A 25,290-nucleotide genomic window follows, 5' to 3' on the forward strand; every position below is an offset into this window, starting at 1 on the left:
CTCCCTCATAACGACAGGTACAGCCAAACCAGTACAACATGTACCTCATATAATCATGGCCCCTGAAAGTCACGAGGGACTCCAGTGGACCTATAGGGGCCAAACTATACCCAAAAGGAATGCCCCTATAAAATATCTGATTAGTGGTCATTCAGCCCAGCCTGAAGACCTCCAACAAGGAGGAACCCACCACCTTTCAGGGCAGCCTAGTCCCCTTCTGAACAGTACTAGCCATTAGGAAGTTTTTCCTGACATCAAGTTTAAATGTATCTCTTTAGTCCTTCCCCCCCATTGCTCCTGGCTCTGCCCTCCAGGACAAAAAGAATCTTCCTCCCACATGACAGCCTTTAATATGTAAATGTAGCCATCATGCCCACTCCATCTTCTTCAGCTCGTCATACCCAGTGCCTTTAACTCATGCCCACATGACATGACCTAAAAGCCCCTGACCACCCTAGGTGCCCTTCATGTCTCATTCCATAACTCTGGTCCACATCTCCCTACTAAGAAGTGGAAGGGAGACATGCAACGTAGTCAGTCCTCAAGTCAAAACTGGTCATTATACTGGTTGAAATTCTAATACACAAACATCTTTCTCAAGAAATTAAACAAGAAAGATGAGACATAATAGGTAAGAGGGAGATGGGATAGTGGCTGCTTAAGCTAGAAGATCAGGGCAGCTAGGTGGTGCAATGAGTAGAGAACCATCCCTGAAGTCAGGAGGACCTGAGTTCAAATTCGGCCTCAGACACTTGACACACTAGCTGTGTGACCTTGGGCAAGTCATTTAACCCCAATTGCCTTGCCTTCCCCCCTCAAAAAAAAAAGTTAGAAGATCAAAAGACTGAATTTTAAGTATGGATTATTTATAAAACATAATTGTTACATTGTTGCATAGACAGAATTTGTCAAATGATTGGATATGTAAGGTGAGAAAAAATGAGTCAAGAATAAAGCCAAAATTGTGAATTCGAAAGACTGAAAAGGACGGTGGCACCTTTGATAGAAGTAGGGAGTCCAAAAAATGAGAAAAATAATTGTGGGGTACACTCAGAATTAGACAGTATGATAGATAACAAACCAGCAAAGATGACCAATGAAGCATGGTTAGACAAACAGCTGGAGAACCGAGAGCAGCATCACAAAACCCAGAGAAGAGAGCGTTTCCAAGGGGAGTTATGTCAACAGTTTCATATGCTGTAGAGAGTCCAAAAGGGTGAGTACTGAGAAAAGACCATTAGATCTGGCCACTTAAAGATCAATGGTAGCTCTGGAGAGAACAGTCTTAGTTGAGTGATGAGGCTAGACAATATACTGCAAAGGACGGACAAATGAGAGAAAAGGAGGCGGAGGCATCAAGTAGCCACAGGCCCATGCATCTATTCCTGGGCTAACGCCAAACCACTCGCAACTAGTCTTGGAGTTCAACCATTCAACCAGCTCTGAATCCATTGAGTCATACTACTGTTTAGCCCATATTCCTCCATCTTTTCAACAAGGACAACACTGTTACAAAAACTGCCAATCGTGTACCGGTACACACAATGAGCAGAAGGTGAAGAGGGGAAAAAAGCCTTAGACTAGTGAGGGAAGGGATCTTTTGCACAATTTAAGTATGTATTGAGGCCCACCAAATGCCCAACTCCACTAGGACATTCACTGTTCTTCCATGGATTCAGATATTACTGATAAAAACAGTTCCTTCACTTGGTACAGATTGCAGCCCACTGAAGCCTTCTCATTCTGGATAACTCCTGACCACGGACTTCCACAGGTCCTCCGCAGACATCCACCTAACATGCTTCTCATCCATGGCACTGCCATGACACTGAGATACTCTGGTCATCTCATTTTAATTTTCAGTGTATAACTTACCGCTACTCTGTGGTTTGTGCCTGCAGACATCGGTGATAACTGCTTGCAGATTAGCGGCTATCTCATTAGTTGGCATATCCAGCTGAAAGAAGATGATACAACATGAACAACACAGAAACACGTCTTGTAGAACAAGCTTCCAATCAGTAAAGACGGTAAAAGAAACGGCTAAAGAAATGGGGGGGAGACAAGAGCTCTAACAGACCTGGCTCAGACGTGAAGTAATCCAACTGTTCTGGGGAATAACGCAGAGTTAAGAAAAATGACTACATGGTTCATTCTTCCCTTCAATCTAATTATCCTGTAACTAGGTTTAAATATTAGAGTAGTAAACAGGAAGAAAAGTCCTGTGTGAATCAAAATAATCTTAGCAGCACTACTTATAGTAGCAGGAATCTGGAAAAAATTCTATGCTGATCAGCTGGGGAATGGCTAAACAAATTAAAGTATGTATTTAAATGAAATGGCCCACTGCTACACTACTAAGGAATAAACAGTTCAGAGAAATATGGGAAAACTCTTACGAGCTGATACAGAACAAGAAAGCAGAATCAAAAGAATAATATGCACAGCTATAACGGTATAAATAAAACCAATTTTAAAAGACAATAGAACACAGGTCAAATACAGGGGCCGACGCTGATTCCAGATGACTGATGGGAAATTTATTTCCTTTCAGTTAATATCTGAGAGTAGAAACTGATGTGCTGCCGGCATCAATTGCTAAATTAAACCATTTTATAAAGCTTCCTTTTTGGTAAAAAAAAGAGACTATTGGAGTATTTATTGGAAAGTGTGGTGTCAAAACAAATGTATAAAAACAAAATCTATTCTGTTGAGAAAAAAACAAACATGGAGAGAGAACAGATGATTAGGAAAACACTAGAAAAAATATTTATACAACATTATTTTGTAACAGTTCTTTGGCAAAAAAGGAGTCCCTCTTGGGAAGATGTGGGACTCTCCTATTGACCCTTGCTTTCTACAACTGGACTCTCACTCACTCAGTTCCCCACTCCCCCAGGGAAGGTGTGGCTGTCAATGGGTTAAGTCCTTGTCTGGGTACTGAGTTTATATCTAAGGAAAGGCCCCGTGGGCCAGCCAGAGACATCAAATCCCTCAATGAATTCAGGTGCTGAGAATAACATGCGAAACAATGGGAGTTATGTTCATGAAAACTTTTATTCCAAGTAATGGGGAAAAGGGGTAAAAGGGAGAGAGGAAAAGGGGGACCAACATACAACTCTGGCATATATACCAACACAGAGTATAATACCTAAGGGCATCGCTGTGTTGGGGAGCCCAGAGTCACAGATCCAGGCAGCAGGAACAGGGTGCTCCAGGGGGAAGGTACGCTCCTGCTAGAGGAGAGGGTGTGCTCTAAAGTGCCCTTCTGAGTGGAGGGTCCTTATACTCTGATTCTGGGTGGCCCCCCTGGAGCTGGTCAAGTTGCATATAAGGGGTCAGGGCCAAATATCATTTTAGGCGTTTGCTATCAAGGAGAAAAAACAAGATGGTAGTACACAAAATATTATCTTAGGGGGCTGTCCATCAGGGAAAAAACCAAGCAGGTGGTAGACAATATTATCTGGGAGTCACAGCTGTACTAACCTTTGAAAAATGTTATTGTCAGTATTTTTCCGTAAGTATGTTCTATGAGCAACAGCCTCCCTTAAGAAGAGACTGTCATGGTGGTCTCAAGAATACCAGGCCCAATCTTATAACAAACATTCACCCTCTTAAAAACTTCCCAATAAGATATCCTACTATGAAAAAAGCTCCACATAAATCCTAAGCTGACATAGTTTCAATGCTGCATTAACTTGATGTATACATAGGATCACATTTACTCTGTACAACTTATGCCAGCAATAACTTCTCTGAAATTTTTCAACTTTAGATACCTTGTCATCAAATCAATTTTTCCAAAGTCAACAGAGTAAGAAATACCCTTGGGAAAACAGTACTAATTACCTTGAAATCAATTGGTTTGTTGGTGTGTTTTTAAAATAATGGAGAAAACAAAACCAAAAACCTCACATTCAGGCAGTGAACCCCTCCACAAAAAGACTCAGATTCATCCACCCAATCACACCACACACAAACCCATGTATTTTCATCGTGTTTTGCTAACCTTCCTGTATTCTAAACACCACAGCAACAAAAGGAGGAATACTTTGCTATTTAGTAAACAACCAGCAAAACAAGCAGGGAATGTGTACAGTTCATAAAACTAAAAAACAAACCAAATTTTCTGGAGTCCTTTTGTTTTACATTCAAATGAAGGTTTTTTGTAAAGACACTAAATCATTTAAGCCAACTAAATCAGAACATTCAAAGAATTGAAAAATGAAGTCACCTAAGAAAAAAAGAAAGCTTCTAAAATTATAGTCAACTAAATGGCAAAATTGCCTGGTAAAAGAGTAGGAGGGCATACAACATATCTATCACATTTCTCTGAGACCTTTGTAGAAAACTTGTATTGGACAGAAATCCTGGGGCACTTTAGAGCACAGCCTCTTCTCTAGCAGAAATCTGGGGCAATGTGTTATTTTGTGCTGAGATTCTTCCAGAGGATCCTTTCAGATTTCCTCTCTAGAACCTTCCATTGAGGTTGGAAACTATTACCTTTGGCAATATGGTGTCTTTTTAAATATTCTTTTTGTTTCTTTAAAAACTGAACAATTAATCTGGTTCCTAAATTCCTTTTTCTTTGAATGTGTTGGTGGTGATTGATGGTGTATGTATATGTTTATCTGGGGAGAGGGGATAGGAAGCTATAGGTTCCTTAAGAACCAGGAGAGCCTGAAGAGTTCCTGCCAACTTTTCCAACATTCATCCCACAAGTATGCAGAAGAGAAAAGCTCAGACTAAGCTTGGATAGATCTACTGGGAAGCCTGAGGACCCCCTAATGAGGCCCCATTGCTGACACACTCAGTAGTATGTTTGGTGCCTTTGTCTTTCAAATTTTTACGATATAAAACAAGATCATGGGCTCTAATGGATTCTTCCCCGTTAGAATGTACGCTCCTTGGGGACAGGAACCATGTTTTTCGCCTGGCACACAGTGCTGATAACATCATACTGACTAACCAAACAGCTTTATAAGCAGAAAGAATAAAATCCACTTCATTGATAAGGTCACACCAAAAATAACTTGGCATCATGATGAAATCGCTGGCACCATATTATCCAGGATTTGGTACGGTTTGTACATATATACAGCTATTTTGCTAACATTTTACCAATCTGCCTTAGGCGGAAATGTTTGATAGTGGTTTCAAGGATGTAATCTAAATCTACATAGAACAATTTTTTAAGATAGGCAATAGATTACAAGCATACTGTATCTACATATCTGGAAAGCTTTTATTTCTTTAGGCTTTTGTGAGACAAAATGGAATCTCCTCATAATGCTGGTGTTGAAATAGAGGATAATAATAGCTCACAATGACAAAGAGCCTTCCTCGAAGCAGCCTCAGGTAAAAGTAGCACATCAATGAGAATGTTAAATTTAGAACATAAAGAATTAACTTCCTTTCAGGACTACCTTGTTTTTTTTACTATCATGAAGTACCTGATTCTTGAAAATAAAAGTAAAAAAAGACATTTTGCCATTAGTCTGACAGCTGGCAAACACAATTCAATTCACCATGTGACACATACATGAGATCTGTGAATGCTGAATGGTCCACTGTGGTCAGTGGCATGTCAATGCCACGAGGACAGGAATAATGTCAGTTTTCGCCTCAGTGTTCTGAGAGCCTTATTCATTAAGTAGGTGCTTAACACATTCTGGTAAAATTGAATGTGCTCAAGTATTTTCTAGGGAATGACATCAACAAATTTTAAAAATGCGTCATCTACCAGTCCCCATAAGAACTGAATATAAGTCTTGCTTCAAAGCTAAAAGAGACAGTCATACCTCCTATCCCAAGATATTCTGGGAAATCCCCAGGGGTCTGATGAATAATAATTCTAAGATACCAGGAAACTGGTGATAAGAATAAAACAGTTTCATCATTTTAATTTTCCTAGAGGTAGGCAAACTACTGATTACTGACTCAGTCTATCTACCTAAATATATACTGAAACACATTTCTTCAGACTTCTAAATTCTATAGCCAAATTCCTTTGCTTTACGCTAATAAGCATTGGCAGAATTGTTCTGCATTTTTTTTGACTCCATAATTTTCAAATTTTCCTTTATGATAATTTTCCTGGAAATCAAACATACTGTAGTATTCAAAGAAGAAAACAAGAAAAGTTTTATCATGAATTTAAAGCAGTGAGAAGACTAAGTAAACTATTTTTTAAAAAACTGAATTTAGCCGTATATTGCCTCCAGGCTATATTTTTAAATACACCATTCAATCTTCCAGAAGAAGCCTTCAAAAACTATGTCTACAATATATACATTTTTTAGTTTTTCTGAGCTCTAAATGCAGACTGTATTTTTCCTGTTCTAACATATTCACTAAAACTGAAGGTATCTAGATTTCAATATATGTAATTAATTCCATCATGCAATTCACTTGCCTGCATTTGTTTATTTTTGTTACAACTTATACTTCACCTTTTATCAACTGCCAGGCTGCCAATAATATTTTGGCAGAAAATATCAACACTGCTATTTATTACATAAGTAGAATGCAGTAGAGAGACTGATGTTCACTGCTTTTAGGAAGAAATGGAACCCATGGCAGACAGGCACATGTGAAAGTTTCAAATAGATTTGAAAATAGCTCTGAGACCAGTTAAATCAGGTCCCGGCAAGTCTGCGTACACCTGAATAGCTATCCAAAAAGATCTGGTTGGCCAACTCTAGGAGCTGAGTATATACAAGATCAGCAAACAGTGACAGTTTAAAATGCCCTATAATTGGAGTGATGTCTACCTAAAACCATGTGGCCGGAAGGTATGTGTATTTAAACACAAAGATACACAGAGCAATGTAACTGCTCAGACTTACAGCCTTCTAAGTAAAAATTCTTTGCATTTATTGGTTGTGGAATTCAATCTTACATACAATTTTTATAGATGTTATAATCTAATCACTTAACGAATGACACATGGCACAATGTAAGCAATGCATCTGGAGGAAGAAGGCCCAGATTCCAAAATCACTTTAACTGTAAAAAATGAAATTGTATTTAACAGACCGAGTGCTGCAGGCCAGGGCTGACCAGGCTGATTTGGTACCGTAAGCTCGACACTGAAATAAAATGAAACATTCATAGAAGATCTGATAGTTTGGGGCGGTGGGGGCGGGGGAAGATTTCCTGAGCTCCTACAGCCCTGTCTGCCATGGGAGAGTTGTTCCAGGGACTCCACGTGGGGAAGGGCCTCTGCCCTCTCCTAACCCAGCCAAGATGCCCCTGAACCACTGAAGCCTTGTTCACCTCCCCTTATATGTGGACTAGAAGCTCCTTCACTGAAGGGCAGCTAGATGGCCTAGTGGAGAGAGTGCTGGGCCTGGAGTCAGGAAGACTCATCTTCCTGAGTTCAAATGTGGCCTCAAACACTTACTAAGCTGTGTGATCCTGGGCAAGTCACTTAACCCTGTTTGCCTCAGTTTCCTCATTTATAAAATGAGCTGGAGAAGGAAATGGCAGACCACTGCAGCATCTCTGCCAAGAAAATCCCAAATGGGGTCATGGAGAGTCAGGGAGGAGACTGTCTGCCTCTTTCTTCCATTGCACCCCTAGTGCTGAGATGAAAACCGCACATGAGGTGACTGTTGCTCCCCGGGCTGCATGGGGGCGGGGGAGGCAAGGGGAAAGGGGTTCAAGTACCAGGGCCCAGGCTGAGCTTCTTGGATTCAGGCATCCAGGAAGGCCTGCTGAGCCTCCTTCCCCTGAGTCACTTAGGCCTCACATCTTTCCTAGCCTAACCACATGGGGCAGGGCACTAGGATCCTGCTCCTACCACACAGAGCAAAAAACTTTTTTCAAAATTGCCTCTGTCCTTTGGAACACTTTATAATACTTTGTGAACTAAAAGCTGATTCCATAATGTAATGGTGACTTATTCCATAATCCAAGAAGATAAAGCAAACCCCATAGCCAGGCTTAACAATGTTCAAGCAAGAGATATTTTTTTACATTCAAACCTCATTAATCCAAGACCTACTTATTCAGAATTATTAATAACTTAGAAACTAACAAGGCTGAAGCTATACCATAAAAATGGGTAAAACAAATTAGTCTTGCATAACTTTGGGGAAAGATTTCACTCATTTTGTTTAAAAAGCATTTGATAGGCTAATTATATAATCATTAGAAACATAATCATTCATCTTTATTGACATCCTCCACTCATGTCCTCATCCAGTAATGACCACCGAATGTGAAATACTCCCAAGTTCAGGGCCAGCCAAAAGATGGCAACTGTTCACCCTTACTCTCCACCAAACTGCCCCAGAGTAGGCATCAACCCTGGTGAATGCAAAACTGCCACCATGCCTGGCCACTTTCATATGAAAGGAAGAATTGGTACTGTTTCTAGGTCTGGCTTATGAAGCAGTTTATCAAATAAAACAAATTGGATTAGGGCAATTACTGAGTATCAGGACTTGGAGGTGATCCCTTCAATGAAACAGATTTTTTGGACTGTTGTGATGTCTTTCTGAAAGACCCAGGCACAAAAGGCATTATCTGGAGGGTCGAGATTGGTGGCAATGCCAAAGTAAATGTGGCAGCATTCATGAAGCAACATAAGCATATCCAAACCTTTCATTGTTACTTTGACAACTTCTCCTGGAACAATGGATCACATGGGCCGTCCTGAGGAGAGAAGGTCGGGAAGGGAACCTGCAGGTCAGGAGCAAACAGCTGCTTTCCAGAGTTCTGAGAAGATGAAGATGTTATGAAGGAAGAAGAAAAATAAATGTCCACATAATGAATCACTGCAGAAACGTGAGCCAGGAAAAGCCAGTGGCCACCTTAGCTGCCCTCCTCTAACCAGCAGCCTCCTGTACATGGCTGCCTGACTGGCGCAGCTCTTCTAGTCCATCAGGGAGCTGCAGGTGACATGTGAAGTGCCTTCCCACTCCAATCTCACCCGAGTGTGCATCAAAGACCAGTCATAAAGCACTTCTCTCACTCTTATGAGCGGCCCCCTCTCTTCTCTGTGGCCAGCCATGGCCGCTGTAAACACTACTCAGCATTCAGTGGTGACTGTTTTCCGGTTGTTCTTCGCATTTACGCGGCTGCAGCCATGGCACACACAGTTTTCCTGGTCTATTGCTTCGCTTTTCATCAGCTGGTATGAGCTCTTCAAGGCTTCTTCACATGGATCGTGACGGTGGTTTCTTACAGCACAACAGTCCATTCCATTTCCTACAACGGTTTGTTAGGCCATATTGATGCCAGGGCATCTCCTTTGTTTTCAATTCTCAATTCAATTCATCATACAAAAAACTGTGAAAGACCCAAGAACTGTGATCAACACAATGACCGATGCTAACTCCAGAAGACTGCTGATGCATCACACTTCCCATATGATGGCAAAGAGATGATGGCCTTGAGGGGCACATGAACCAATGAGTGGGTTTGCTTTGACTAACCTTATTCATCACAAGGGAAGGCTTTTTTTTTTTTTTTAGTGAGGGTAGAACTATAGGAGAAATAATGATATCAAAAAAACTCCCCCCCCCAAAAAAAACAGAAAAGAATAATAGTGAAACATTTGAAAAACACACAGTAGGATATAAATTGGTCTCAGGCCATGGAAGAGCTCAAAAAGGATTTTGGAAAATCAAGTAAGAGAAGCAGAAGGAAAATTGGGAAGAGAAATGGGAGTGACGCAAGAAAATCATGAAAAATGAGTCGATGGCTTGCTAAAGGAGACTAAAGAAAATAACACCTTAAAAAATAGACTAACTCGAATGGCAAAAGCGGTCCAAAAAGCCAAGGAGGAGAAGAATGCCTTAAAAAGCATAACTGGCCAAATGGAAAAGGAGGTCCAAAAGCTCACTGAAGAAAATAATTCCTTAAAAATTAGAATGGAGCAAATGGAAGCTAAGGACTCTATGGGAAATCAAGAAATTATAAAACAAAACCAAAAGAATGAAAAAATAGAAGACAATGTGAACTATCTCACTGAAAAAACAACTGGGGGGAGCGGAGCCAAGATGGCAGCTGGAAAGCAGAGACTTGCATGAGCTCCCCTCCAAATCCCTCCAAAAACCTATAGAAATGGCTCTGAACAAAATCTAGAACTGCAAAACCCACAAAATAGCAGAGGGAAGCAGGGCTCCAGCCCAGGACAGGCTGGATGGTCACTGGGTAAGGTCTATCGTGCACAGAGCTCAGAGCGGAGCAGAGCCCAGTGTGGGTGATGGCAGGACCAACCAGACTGGGAGCCGGGCGGAACAGGCCCTAGAGCCCTGAATCAGTGAGTTATGGCAGTTACCAGACTTCTCAACCCACAAACACCAAAGGCAACAGAGAAGGTTAGTGGGAAAAGCTGCAGGGGACAGAGTGAAAGAGTTCTGTGAATACTGAGAATGAAATGTTGCTTCAAATCACCAATAATGAGAAAAATACGTATCAAAACAATTCTGATCTTCTGCCTCATCTTCAAACTGGCAATGATGATGATGAAAGACAGAAACAGTGGATGCCAGAGAAGCTGTAAGAAGACACGCTCACTAATATGGCGCTGGTGGATCTGGGAACTGATCCGACCCCCACGGGAAGCAGTGTGAAGTGTTCCATTCTGGGAACCACACCTTAGGAAGGGTGTCTGTGAGCTGCAGAGCATCCAGAAGAGGACAAGCAGGATGACAGGCGATCTAGTGTTCAAGCAACAGCAGAAGCTGTTCAAGGAGCCTTGGTCTTCAAGAGCTGTCCTGGAGAAGAGGGAGCAGACACTTCCGCTCAGCCCCAGAAGAAAGCATTAACGGTAAAGGCTAGAAGCTGCAACGCGGCAAATTTAGATTGTATTCAAGTAAAATATTATTAAGCATCAGAGCTATCCAAAAGTGGAATGGTTTGCCAAAGAGGCAGGTTCTCCTTCTTTACTACAGTCCAGTTCTATGGATACAATAATTGATTTCAATAAACCCCTACTGTGTACTTGGAAGTTTGTCCTTATCAACAAGAGAGACAGACACGATCCCCACCCTCATGGAACTTACTAATTAGATATTAACCCTATTAAAGTGATATAGAGAATATGGAGGGAGCAAGGGATGAGAGGGGGAGTGGCGCTCGGGGGGGCAACACGCAAACACAAATGTGTGTTGTAAAAGCATAAGCTCTCCCTCAAAAAGCTGAAAAATTTCATGATGACAAAACATACCCAACCTATACAAAAAAGGTAATACATAGTAGTAGATACTATGATTATTATTAATGTGTAATTATATTACATATAATTCCAAAGCAAGGAGAACAAACACAAAGGATGGGGAGATTACAGACATTGTTATTTCAGAAGCATAAGTTCAAGGGACACATCTGTTACAGGTAAATGATTCGTCATATACATGAAAAAGAACATCACATGCCAATAATCCCCACTGCAACTTACCAATGCTATCTTGGTCTTGAGAAAGTTCCCTCTTTCCTCATCTACTACAATCTCATGTCCATTTTTAAAGAATTCAAGCATTTTCACGATGTCGTGATTGATGGAATCTGGTATGAGAAATATAAAGTCTCATTTACTGAATGTTTATCAGATACAAGACAAAATCACAGGATTTTTGAGTTGGAAGAGGCCTCCGTGGCCTTCTAGTCCAGCTCAGACCTGATAAAGAATACCCCCCTCCACCCAATGTTCTTGACAAGCTGTTATCCAGCCTCTTCCTGAAAGACCCTCAGCAAGAGGAAGGCCCTGCCCCCGGAGGCAGCCCATCTCCCCCAGGACAGCTCTAACTGTTCAAAAGTTTTTCCTGACATAAGCCTTTTTAACTTCCACCTATTGCTACTCATCTGCTCTCTTTAGACGAGAGCAGAGCCAATCCCTCTTTCGCCCAACTCACCAACTGCCTACTGGACATTTCAAACAGGCAAAAGCATCTCAAACTCATCATGCCTAAAACAAACTCAGTAGATACTAGTCCCCTTGGTCTTCTGCACAAACAATGCTCCATTTCCTCTCTCTGTTCTTTGTACTGGGGGCTCCCTCATTCTGGGAATTTCTCACCTCCACCTCTTGGAATCCCCAATCCTGGAGGTGACAAGGAACCGCTGAAGTTTAGGAAGTGGTAGGGGACGTGGTCAGACCTAACTTTCAGGAAGATAAATTTGACAACAGAATTTCCATTGGGCAAGAGTCGGGAGAGATTTGCAGCAAACAGACCACCCAGACAGCTACTGCAATAGTCCAGGTGTGAGAAGGTGGGCATGTGTCAGGGTGGTGGCAATGTCAGAGAACGGGATATATGGAAGAGATGATATGAAGGTAAAATTGACAGGCCTCGCAAAAGACTGGATATGGGGAGTGAGAAGACTTGAGAATAACACAGACTGTATCCTTCACAGTAATAGGAAAGTTAGGAGAGGAGAGGATTTGAAGAGAAAAATAACGAGGTTAGTTTTGACTCTTTTAAGTTTGAGATGTACTATGGGCAGCAAGAGATGTGAGACCTCTGGTGGTGAGCTGAGAGGTACCTTTGGATGAGCAGATTTGAGAATCATCAGCACGGAAAAGAAGACTGAATCCATGGGAGCTGAAGAGACCACCAAATGAAGCACAGAGGGAGAAGAGAAGTGGGCCTGAAACAGAGCGTTGAAAGACACACCTATGGGTGTGATCTGGAGGAAGTTGCAGCAGAAGAAGCTAGAGAAAGTAGTGTCCCAAAAGCCTAGAGAGAAGAAAAGCATCAAGGATAAGAGGGTGATCAACAGAGGCAACGGCTGCAAAGAGGTCAAGAAGCATTAAGATTGTAAATAGATAATCAGCAACTTTGGAGAAAGTAGTTTTGGTTGAATGATGGGCTCAGATGCCAGACAGCACAGAGTTAAGAAGAGAGTGAGAGGGGGCAGCTAGGTGGCACAGTGAGTAGAGCACCAGCACTGGAGTCAGGAGGACCTGAGTTCAAATCTGACCTCAGACACTTGACACACTTACTATCTGTGTGACCTTGGGCAAGTCACTTAACCCCAATTGCCCTGACTTCCCCCCTCAAAAAACAAAAGAAAAACAAAGACAGAAGAGAGTGAGAGGAAAAGAGGTGGAGGCATCTGTTACAGAAAGCTTTCTCAAGGAGGTGAGCTACATGAGGAAGGAGGGATAACTAGTGGAAAGGATGAAGTCAGAGGTTTTTGAGAATGTGGGAGACTTGGGTATGTTTGGAGGCAGTCGGGAAGCAGACGATAGAATGATGATGAGTAAGTGAAAGGGGACGATGGGGAGAGAGGAGGTAGCATGCAACCTGCTGGCAAAAATGAGATGGAATGGGATCACTTGTGCACTCAGAGGAGCATGCCTCAGAAAGGAGAAGGGCCTTTTCATGCAAGAGGGATGAAGGCAGAGATAGTAGCAGAAGGTATCTGGCAGTCGTGAGTTGAAGATGCAACAGTTTCAAATCAGGTGTGGGAACTTATTGTGGGGCAGAGAAGGAGAGACGGTGAATTCAATTTGGGACAGAACATGTCACAAAAACCTCCAGGCAGAGCCATCTAGCAGGGCCTAGAGCTCAGGAGAGAGGTCAGGACTAAATATATAGATTTGGGACTCATCTTCACAGAAGTGAAAATTAAAGCCATGAGAAATGAGACAGTCAAGGCAGGGAATGAAGAAAGAGAAGAAAGTTAAGACAGAACCCTGAAGAATGCCTATATTTAGGGGACAGGAAGGAGAAGAGAGCAAGAACAGAAGAAATTAGAACCAAGTAAGAGACTAGGGCCAGAGGTGCTGACTTGAGAGTCTTTGGCATTTAAAGTTATAATTAAAGGTAAAAAAAAGAACAGGTTCTCTCTCAGAAAGTGTAAATGTAGAGACAGAGGGGCAGGTTACTTGGGAACATCAGCAGCCCAAGGACTGTACCTGTGGGACACCCAGTGAATGGGGGAAAAGAAAAGAAACCAGCAAAACACACACAGGAATGAATGGTCAGAGAAGCAACTAGGACAAGGAAGTGCAATGGAAGCCAAGGCAGGGAGGAGAAGCTCTGAAGGACCAGCAAATGCAGGGAGACCAACTGGGAGAAGGTCTTTGAATTTGACATGAAGGTCAACAGGGATCCTTGAGAGAGTGGTTTTAGAAGCTCAGCCATCATGAAAGCCTTGTTCAAGGGATGTGGGAGCACATGCAAGCATGAACACAGACTACTCACTCACTGCAAAGGCAGTGAAGGATAAGAGAGAACTGGGAGAGTTACCTAGTAAGAGAAAATGAAGGGTTTTGTTTTAAGATGAAAATATTCTAGCACGTCTGTAGGAAAGAATGATCTTCAACAAAACTTTAAAAGTTTCAAAAAAAATTAAGTAAAGACCACTAAATTTAATAGTAATATCGCATGTAAGCTGACAAAAATCTTATTCTTTGTATGTGGAAATGCCCATATTATTAGGTGTTTATTAAGTACAGAATAACAGAAAAAATTAATTTTTAAAAAAATTACTAGATTTCTTTTGGTGGTTAAGTCACAATCAAAAAGTGATACAGACACAGGGAAAAGAGTCCATTAAGTGACATGTGACTCATTTCTTTCAAAGTAACGCATAATAAATGTCAAACATAAAAAAAATAAATAAATGTCAAAGTAAAACATAATTTGTGCACAAAATGAATCCAATTTAGAAATTAAAGGAGCTCAGAGTGTAGATGTGTGTCCATGTCAACATACATATATGTAGCTGAAATTGAGAACGAAATTGGATTTTACCTATCAAAGTTAAATACCAGTTTCAAAGGATTTTTTAGGAGAACATGATGTAATATAAAAACATGAGACTGTCTACGAGTTGTGTAATTAAAATAAACCTAATAAAATTGTAGCATTAGACGTGCAGCAGAATGTGCTAACTCAATTCAGACGACATAATTCCACCCACTACTATTAGTAAAGCTGAACAAAATGGGAAAATGATGATCTCAGCTGCAGGGAGTTGTTTGTTTCTTTCATTTCACCCACTTGTTCAAAATGTAATTTATATTTTGTCCCTAAGGCTTTTGCTAGATAAGAGGAATAAAGAGTTTCTAAACTAGGAATTGAATAACTCTAAAAAGGCCTATTACAAGGGCCATTTTCTCCAATGTAGTCTAACATTCTTGATAGGTTAATCATTTGTTTGGCACACATAAACAACAAATGTTTTGTGCTATTAAAGATAGCATGCTAGGGTAAAATGAAAAATTTAAAAGGAGGGCAAAGATGTATTTTTCAATGGTCAAATTACTCGGAGGATGTGGCTCATTATGAAAGTAAGAAAAAAACTAAGGCCCATTAATGAAAGCAAATACTTTAAACTTTGATTGTTTGAGTGGAGATTATTTGAAAAGCTTTTATTCTCAAAAAACCAGACCACTCACTCTGAAGTGAGAATACTGATGAAAAAGTGAAGGAACAAAAGTAGTTAAGAAGTCAAAACTATTAGTGAATAGACAAAGCAGTGAAGATAACACCAAAGAATTAATTATTCATCCTGGGAAGTAAGGAAGTTAAAAAATTGCCTTTTGGAATTCAGTTCCAATTTCTATCTAGTTAGATGTGACCAAAGTCAGTATACGTTTGGTCTTGTCCTGACTCAAACTAATGATGGTCTGAACTAGTTAAGACACAAAACAAGCTATTATCTAATCCAAGTTTACTTCTTCAAAAATCTCAAAATAATAATCCAAGCTCAGTTCTTGTTCCAGAAAGAATATAGAGTGAATTCCATCAAGTCAATAAACATTTATGCGCCAGGTACTATGTTGGGACACAAAGAAAGGCAAAAGACAGTCCCTGCCCTTGAGGACCTCACAGAACAAGAGGAATAAACAAGCAAACAACCATGTACAAACAAGCTATGTGCAGGATAAGTCAGGACAAATACCAATATGACAGAAGGTGATCTAACAAAAAGATGTGTGTATTTTGCCTAGCCTCAGTTTACCATTTTCTTCAGATGCTACATGAGAACAAAATATTCCAGTGTAGCAAGAAATGGGTAAAATTATCGAAAGTTTATTATACCTTGGTCTGGCTTTAAATTTGAAACACTTACCACAATAAATAAGATTAACCTGGAAGAAAATTGTACATTTTTGTGGTGGTATATTGACTGTTTCAAAACTCTGTCAAATCCTAATGTGTAAACATATTTTACATGATTGCATATGTATAACCTGTATCAGCTTGCTTAAAGTCTTGGGGAGTAGGGAGGGCAAAGGGGGAAGAGGAGGGAAGAAAGGGAGAAAAATTTAGAACTCAAAATCTTTCAAAAAATGAATGATGGAAATTGTCTTTACATGTAACTGGAAAAAAAAAATTATTAAATTTTTAAAAAATAAATTTACTACCAAATCAAGTCAAAATTTGAAAATGGAAAATGTGCCAATTTAAAATTTTTTGTTATTTTTTACTATAAACCAAGTTTTAAGTGATAATCAATGGCTAACAAGCAAAATTTATTCACTCTAAAGGATTACTATGAAATAGGTGAATTGTAAAAGTATAGTGGGTTGCCCACAGCAATCCTCCTGGAGTAAATCAGACAATGACAGTTAAATATAGCACAAAATTCAATTCCAGGATGTATAACTTACCTCATATGTCTTAGCAATTCTATTTACAATTAAACAAATACATCTGAGAAGTTAGACTGATATTAATAAAATAGTAATAAGAAACTATCTTACTTTGGGAAAGCCTTGGAAATCTCTTTTTTAGTTTCCTTCTTAAAGGCTGAAGGGCTGGCATCATTTCTGGAACACTTACATAAAAATCTGCCTGGATTTCATCATCCAAAATCTGAAAATCACAATAACATTACAGTCTTATATGGAAATCTAAAGCCTACAGAAACTAGTGAAGTTTTCAATATAATTTAGTACTTTTATGAGTCATTTAGAAAATGAACACTAAACACACATAATAATAAAAATAAGTTGGGCGGAGCCAAGATGGCGGCTGGTAAGCACGGACTAGAGTGAGCTCCGTACCGGAGTCCTTCCAAAAACCTATAAAAAATGGCTCTGAACCAATTCTAGAACGGCAGAACCCACAGAACAGCAGAGGGAAGCAGGGCTCCAGCCCAGGACTGACTGGATGGTCTCTGGGTGAGGTCTATTCCACACGGAGCTGGGAACGGAGTGGAGCAGAGCCCAGCCTGAGCGGCGTGGAACAACCAAACTTGGAGTCGGGCGGATGGGGCCCCTAGCGCCCTGAATATATGAGCTGCGGCAGTTACCAGACCCCCTCAACCCACAAACACCAAAGACTGTGGAGAAGGTTAGTGGGAAAAGCTGCGGGAGTGGAAGGAGTTCGCGGTTCGGCTTCCAGCCCAGGGGGCAGCGGAGGTGGGGCAGCTACAGTTGCTGCTGCTTCTGGCCCCAGGCCCACCTGGTGGGAGGAATTAAGTGGCGGATCAGAGCAGGAGTGCAAAAGCCTGCTGAAGATCTAAGCCCAGCCCGGGCTGGGGGTTCTTGGGGAAGGAGTAGTGCGGGTCTGACAGAGCTGGCACCTCCCCCCCAAACGTGGAACATAGAACTCGTTAGTCTACAAGCAGTCATACCCCACTGAAAAACTCAAGGGTCAAGTTAGTTGGTTGGGAATATGGCCAGGCAGCGAAAACACGCCCAGATTCAGTCTCAGACTTTGGATTCTTTCTTTGGTGACAAAGAAGACCAAAACATACAGCCTAAAGAAGACAACAAAGTCATAGAGCCTACAACAAAAGCCTCCAAGAAAAACATGAACTGGCCCCACGCCATAGAAGAACTCAAAAAGGATTTGGAAAAGCAAGTTAGAGAAATAGAGGAAAAATTGGGAAGAGAAATGAGAAGGATGCGAGAAAACCATGAAAAACAAGTCAATGACTTGCTAAAGGAGACCCAAAAAAATACTGAAAAATACACTGAAGAAAACAACACCTTAAAAAATAGACTAACTCAAATGGCAAAAGAGCTCCAAAAAGCCAATGAGGAGAAGAATGCCTTGAAAGGCAGAATTAGCCAAATGGAAAAGGAGGTCCAAAAGACCACTGAAGAAAATACTACTTTAAAAATTAGATTGGAGCAAGTGGAAGCTAGTGACTTTATGAGAAATCAGGATATTATAAAACAGAACCAGAGGAATGAAAAAATGGAAGACAATGTGAAATATCTCCTTGGAAAAACCACTGACCTGGAAAATAGATCCAGGAGAGAGAATTTAAAAATTATTGGACTACCTGAAAGCCATGATCAAAAAAAGAGCCTAGGTACCATCTTTCAGGAAATTATCAAGGAGAACTGCCCTGGTATTCTAGAGCCACAGGGCAAAATAGAAATTGAAAGAATCCATCGATCGCCTCCTCAAATAGATCCCAAAAAGAAATCTCCTAGGAATATTGTCGCCAAATTCCAGAGCTCCCAGATCAAGGAGAAAATACTGCAAGCAGCCAGAAAGAAACAATTTGAGTATTGTGGAAACCCAATCAGAATAACCCAAGATCTGGCAGCTTCTACATTAAGAGATTGAAGGGCTTGGAATGCAATATTCCGGAGGTCAATGGAGCTAGGATTAAAACCTAGAATCTCCTACCCAGCAAAACTGAGTATCATTTTCCAAGGCAAAATATGGAGTTTCAATAAAATAGAGGACTTTCAAGCTTTCTCAGTGAAAAGACCAGAACTGAATAGAAAATTTGACTTTCAAACACAAGAATCAAGAGAAGCATGAAAAGGTAATCAAGAAACGGAAATTGCAAGGGACTTACTAAAGTTGAACTGTTTTGTTTACATTCCTACATGGAAAGATGATGAGTTTGATTCATGAGACCTCAGTATTAGGGTAGTTGAAGGGAATATCCATATATATATATATATATATATATATATATATATATATATATATATATATATATATATATATATATATATATGTATATGTATATGTATATGTATGTTTGTATGTATATATATGTTTATGTACATATATAAGTGAATGTGTATGTATGTATATATCTATGTGTATATGTATGTATGTGTATGTATGTGTATATATATATGTGTGTTTATATATATATATATATGTAAAAGAGAGAGAGCAGACACAGGGTGAGTTGAAGATGAAGGGAAGATATCTAAAAGAAATAAAATGAAATTAAGGGATGAGAGAGTAACATACTGAGAGAGGGAGATAGGGAGAGATAGAATGGGTGGATTATCTTGCATAAAGGTGGCAAGAGGAAGCAGTTCTATGGGAGGAGGGGAGAGGGCAGGTGAGGGGGGAATGAGTGAACCTTGCTCTCATCAGATTTGGCCTGAGGGGGAATACCATACATACTCAGTTGGGTATCTTACCCCACAGGAAAGAAGAGGGAGGAAGATAAAAAAAAAAATAAAAGGTGGGGGGATGATGGAGGGGAGGGCAGATGGGGGTGGAGGTAATCAAAACAAACACTTTGGAAAGGGGACAGGGTCAAGGGAGAAAATTCAATAAAGCGGGATGGGTTGGGAAGGAGCAAAATGTAGTTAGCCTTTCACAACATGAGCACTGTGGAAGGGTTATACATAATAATACATGTGTGGCCTAGGTTGAATTGCTCGACTTCTTAGGGAGGGTGGGTGGGAAGGGAAGAGAGAAGAGAATTTGGAACTCAAAGTTTTAAAATCAGATGTTCAAAAACAAAAAAAGTTTTTGTATGCAACTAAAAAATAAGATACACAGGCAATGGGGCGTAGAAATTTATCTTGCCCTACAAGAAAGGAAGGGAAAAGGGGATGAGAGGGGAGGGGGGTGATAGAGGGGAGGGCTGACTGGGGAACAGGGCAACCAGAATATAAGCCATCTTGGAGTGGGGGGGAGGGTAGAAATGGGGAGAAAATTTGTAATTCAAAATGTTGTGAAAATCAATGCTGAAAACCAAATATGTTAAATAAATAAATTGCATTTAAAAAAAAATAATACAGATAAGTTTATTAATTATGTACATTATTCCTGAATAAAACATTTCTCCCTTTCTATTAGGAAGAACCTCAAGGGGCTTTAATGTTGCGAAGGTCAGATAAATTCAGGTACATGGGCCTTGGCTGGGCACCATTATTATAAGCCAGGCCAACACGTTAATTATTTTTTCTAACATATGCAATAGCATAAAGTAAAAAATCTAAGAAGTCCAATTTCTAAGCATGCCCCAAAATAGGACAATCAAGCTCATTATTTAACAGATCATGAGTAAAACTTAATTAATACATACTGCAAAGTTCACCTAAGATGATACCAGTAACAAAACTATTTTGAGAGCACCCCAAATGGACTGAATCTGTAATTATTTCCACAAAGATAAAAAAAAAATAAAATATTCTGCCACAATACTTGCTGCTTACATTTTTAAAAAGATTAAGTTGAAGTTTACTTTTAAGTGAAGTCTGTGTATTCCAGACAATTTTTCCCTTTAATTTTATAGAGGGAACAAAAATATTAATATGTGCACTAAAAAGGGACAAAATGAATCTAGGTAGTTGATTAACACAGGGTAATTAGGAGGTGCATTGGATACAGTGCCCAGCCTGGAGTCAGGAAGGCTCATCTCCCAGAGTTGAAATCTGGTTTCAGAAAACTTACTAGTTGTGTGACCCTAGGTAAGTCACTTCACCCTGTTTGCCTAAGTTCCCTCATCTGTAGAATGAGCTGCAGAAGGACAGACAAACCATTCCAGTAATTCTGCCAAGAAAACCCCAGATGGGGTCACAAAGAGTCAGACATGACTGAAAAACAACTCAGCAACAGTTACTTTTAAAAAATTATTACACTACAATATGTCCCATTTAATTACTTTTAAAATTACCTTTTAATGTTACTTTTTAATGTGCCACCTTTTAAATGTTTAAGATGAAGTAATTTGTTTAAAAAGTACTGCCAGGGAATCAGATGTAATTTCTAAGCCTCTAGTGCTGATTAATATCTGTGTTGGTACACATTCCAAGGCCTTGACTTTTAGAAACGGGACAAAACCACACTCACCTGAACACTCATTTAGGCAATAATTCTACCTCTTGGGACTGTCATCCCATCAAACCCTGACCCTCTAAAACGTTCATTTGATTTCAGGCTCCTACAAAGTGCACATGAAATGCATGTCTTTAAAGTGAATTAAAATTGTTTTTTGATAATTTTGTTTTATATCCTGAGATTTGGGCGTATGATCCAAAAATATAACAAAAGCAAGAGCTACGAATCCTGCACCTTAGAGACAGCTGCTCTTCCAGATCACCTGCTGCTATGCTTCTGAGAACAGAATTCCCAAGAGGGAGAGGAAAAATGAACAGCCTCCTAAGCTCTGAATGCTCAGGGGGTTATGCAATATTCATTGGGTAAAACTGACAGGCTTGAGATACAGGGAAGAAAAGGTTGGGGGAATGGAAACAAAAGAGAAAATGGAAGAAAGGAACAGGTAAGAAAGCCAGAAAAAAGAGAAGTCTATATGGTGGGAAGAAGTAAAGCGCCACCAACTATAGCCCGAACTATCGCTTCACAGATTGGTAATATATATTTCTTACCCTTGGGCCTCTTGTAGCCATGCCTATCCTATTCAAATCTAACAGAGATCAACTCGGTTAGCATGAATTTAACATAAAGACCTCTTTATCTGGACCTCAGCATGAAATACATACTTCTGCTAATGCCGTCCTATTGCTGACACCTCCTAAATGTCCCAAGTAGTCTATTCGACCATAATATATTTACTTCAAGAAATGGGAATTCTACCAAACAAGACATTATTAATTTTAAACTCTTGAGTACTGTAAAGAGTACTGCAATTAAAGTCAAAAGATCCAAGTACTGTTTCAAAATTGTGGGCAAGTCACTTCGCCTCAATAGTTCTCAGTTTATTCATCTGTAGATGGAGATACTAATACCTGCCTTACCTTCTTCACAGGACAATTTGTAACCATAAAGTGCTGTATGTTAGCTATTGTTTGCTCTCATAGGATGAGACGTAGATTTGTCATGTTATAACCCAAAATATAGTTTAGTGAAATTAAATTATAAGTGATAAAAATATTAATGATTAAATGAATGACAATTTCTGAAAAAAGAAATAGCCACGGCACAGCAGACAGTCAACTGGCCTTGGAGCCTGGAAGGCCTGTGTTCATGAATCACCTGACGCACGTGGCGCCACTATATCAAGTCACCTAAATTCTCAGTGCTCTCTGCACTGGTAGAGAGTGTTTGCCCATCTGGGAATTCTCTGCTTCAATGAAATCATAGATCCAGGCCTTAACCTTATCTCCTAATTTCTGAAAAGGAAAGTTTACTAATGTTGATGGTTTAAAAGGACTAACTGAAAACAGTTCTTAGGCTACTTATAACCAACTAAGGGCACAACCAATTTGGACCATCCTACCAGTTCAAAATAGCGATTTAATTTATTCATTTGGAGGAGGAGGGGCTGTCTCTGGCGGGGGGGGGGGTGGAGAAAAGGGAAGAGATGATTTGCAAGATTCTGCTTTAATGTGTGAAAATTAGAAGACCGCACAGAAAATTGCATCAGCAACTCCCAGAAAGCGCCTTCCCTCTGACAAGAGCACCCCATTGCAGCCCTGGGCAGCAATCAAAAATGGCCCTGCAATATACTGCTGTTCCTGAGTGCCTTTAGCTGAAAAAGCATTTCTCTGGTTGAACAGAAACCACCATCATGCTTTCAGCCTCAATGGCCCTCACTCTCTCCTGGCTGCCACTAAACCTTGAGAAGGGACTATGTGTATTAAGATTCCTTTGGTGTGTACCATGTAGCAGGATATATTCATTCATAAATCAAAGTTTTGTTCAGAGGCTGCAATGTATCCCTGGCATCAGACCCAAGTTGCACATATGGCTTGTTTTTGTTGCAAATTTAACTACCACCAAACACAAACATTTCCAGATTTCCACAGGAAAGAAAAATGTATAATAAATTGTGAGCTTCTCTTATGTAGCTTTAATTTAGCTTTTTTTTTTTTGGAGGGGGGAAGGCAGGGCAATTGGGGTTAAGTGACTTGCCCAAGGTCACACAGCTAGTAAGTGTGTCAAGTGTCTGAGGCCAGATTTGAACTCAAGTCCTCCTGACTCCAGGGCCAGTGCTCTACTCATTGCACCACCTAGCTGTCCTTCTTATGTAGCTTTAAAAAAAGTAATATAATACACAGATATATATATCTATGAGATACACATGTATGTATATGTTAAACGAGGTAGGAACAAAACTGTTCCATAGGTCCCCTTCTGAGCTTTTCTTTTCCTGGGTATTTTTTAAAATGCTTTTTTTTTTATTGCCTCTCCCTACTCACTAATCCACCCCCTCTTACCAAACAGACACCCTTCTTTATAACAGGCATAGTCAAAGAAAATAAATCAATGCATTGGTCATGTCTGAGCTCATGTCTCATTCTCCACATTGTGGTTTTAAAGAACAATAGTTTCTATCTCTCAATGCCTAATCCCCAACTATTATCTTGACAATTATCCTTAAAAACAGAGAGTCCACATCAAACTCACAGTATCTCAGGAAAATATGCTTAAGTGGGTGAAATGTTGTGCTCACTTTAGTTTTAAGAACTGTCCCAAATTCTCAAAGGATATTTTATAAGAAATCCTTGTCCAGGAAGGGTAGCTGAAGTTTGGGGAATAATGAAATTTCAAGTCTTTTTCTCCTAAACCAAAGAATACTTCATATTCCATTAGCTAAATTCTCACAATAAAAGAAGGATTTTTTTTAAGTAAATAAATGCTAAGAAAAATATCTATTACAGAATGAATTCCCAAAATTCAATGGACGTGGTTTTTTTCTCCTTTGTTTCTACTGACCCTCCCTCTTCCCAACTGCAGGATCTTTACAATAAAAGCCAAGTAAAGTGATAATTATTTAAAACTATAGTTATTTAAAACAACTATTATATAAAAATTCCTGCTTCTAAGAAATATAAAATGATGCTCCTGTGTCCAGAGTGGAGTCAATGGTATTTTGTCAGTTATACAAGAGTCAAATGGCAGGCATCAATTAGCCAGTTTATTCATGAGTACCCTCATGATTTTTAATTCTGTAGACAAACAAGAAATCCAACATGTTAACCATAAGGATAACAGCACAGAACTCAAATTCTAAACATCCATTTCTTTACCAGGCATTTGTTGTTGTTTAAAAGTCCCGTCTGACTCTACATGAGATCATTTGGGGTTTTCTCAGCAAGGATACTGGAGTGGTTTGCATTTCCTTCTCCAGCTCATTTTACAGATGAAGAAACTGAGGTAAGCAGAGTGAAGTGACTTGCCCAGGGTCACACAGCTAGGAAATGTCTGAGGCCAGATTTGAATTCATGAAAATGATTCTTCCTGACTCCAGGCCAGCAGGCGCTCTATGCACTATGGTACCCCCTAGCTGCCTCAACCAGGAATATTTCCCTTTTCTCCCTAGTCATGTCATCCTTCCCATTCTATCAGAGAAATGTGTGTTCATCCACAGCATACAAAAACATGTCACAAAATAAGGGCAGTTAAAATGACTACAGACTGCAGCGCCCTGACACTTAGTCTCACTTAAGTCTATGAACAGAGAACGCTTTGTCTACATCCCACCAACCACCAAGAACAAACCATGCACTCAATGGGGAGCTTCCTAATCAACCAGTAAGGAGTGGATGTGGAAGTGAGGCACCTTCTGAATCAGAGCAGACCCTCCTGCAAACGCAGCTCCGTTTTCCTCTGCAGTTTTAATCTCTGATGCTTGCTGGGGGAAAAAAGCCAGAAAAGTCCATCTCAAACTCATGTGTGTGTCTGAGCATTGTTAACAGATAAATATTCACGAAGGTAGTAATGTCATCAGCCTAAGCCAAACCTAAAATGAACAACTCATGCACAAAAGCTAAAATGTGGCCCTTGTTCCAACACTGAAACAAGGCAATGGCATGTCACGGCAGGCATGTGCTCGCAGGTAACCACAGCTGGCTTCCCAGCTCATTCACACCAAGCCTGCTGCATACCTGGACCTAAGCCTGGAGGACCATCCAAGCATGATCTTCCACAAGGAAGGCAAATCTCCATTATCTTATTTAGTTCTGTTCTCTTAAATGTTACCCTATTTTAAACTAAGTTGTTCTGTAATTATTAGACAAAAAATTTCCAAGAACTGTTGTCACATAAGCTTGAGCAAATAAAATTACATAGTAATGTCAGAAAAAGTTGGGGTAAATGATGAAAGTTAAAGCAGAAGATGTAAGCTAACAAATCTGAAGGTCTGGTATTTAAAATACACTATTACCAAAGGCCTACTTCATCTGGACATCCTTCA

General features: G+C 40.1%; 1 protein-coding gene across 2 annotated transcripts in view; it reads right to left on the reverse strand.

Annotated features, from left to right (window-relative positions):
- The window catches only part of MRPL1 (mitochondrial ribosomal protein L1), a 55,691-nt gene that overhangs the window by 2,451 nt on the left and 27,950 nt on the right, over nucleotides 1-25,290 (reverse strand). The window contains exons 5-8 of one of the 2 annotated variants that reach the window (XM_036764339.1): nucleotides 24,658-24,729; nucleotides 16,676-16,787; nucleotides 11,414-11,520; nucleotides 1,876-1,957 (exon numbers count right to left, since the gene is read on the reverse strand). In XM_036764339.1, the coding sequence (XP_036620234.1) occupies nucleotides 1,876-1,957; nucleotides 11,414-11,520; nucleotides 16,676-16,787; nucleotides 24,658-24,729 (373 nt within the window). The remainder of the gene's footprint in view (nucleotides 1-1,875; nucleotides 1,958-11,413; nucleotides 11,521-16,675; nucleotides 16,788-24,657; nucleotides 24,730-25,290) is intronic. The other variant, XM_036764340.1, reaches the window with a different exon arrangement.

This window comes from Trichosurus vulpecula, chromosome 6, assembly GCF_011100635.1.
Source record: "Trichosurus vulpecula isolate mTriVul1 chromosome 6, mTriVul1.pri, whole genome shotgun sequence".
NCBI classification, from domain to species: domain Eukaryota; kingdom Metazoa; phylum Chordata; class Mammalia; order Diprotodontia; family Phalangeridae; genus Trichosurus; species Trichosurus vulpecula.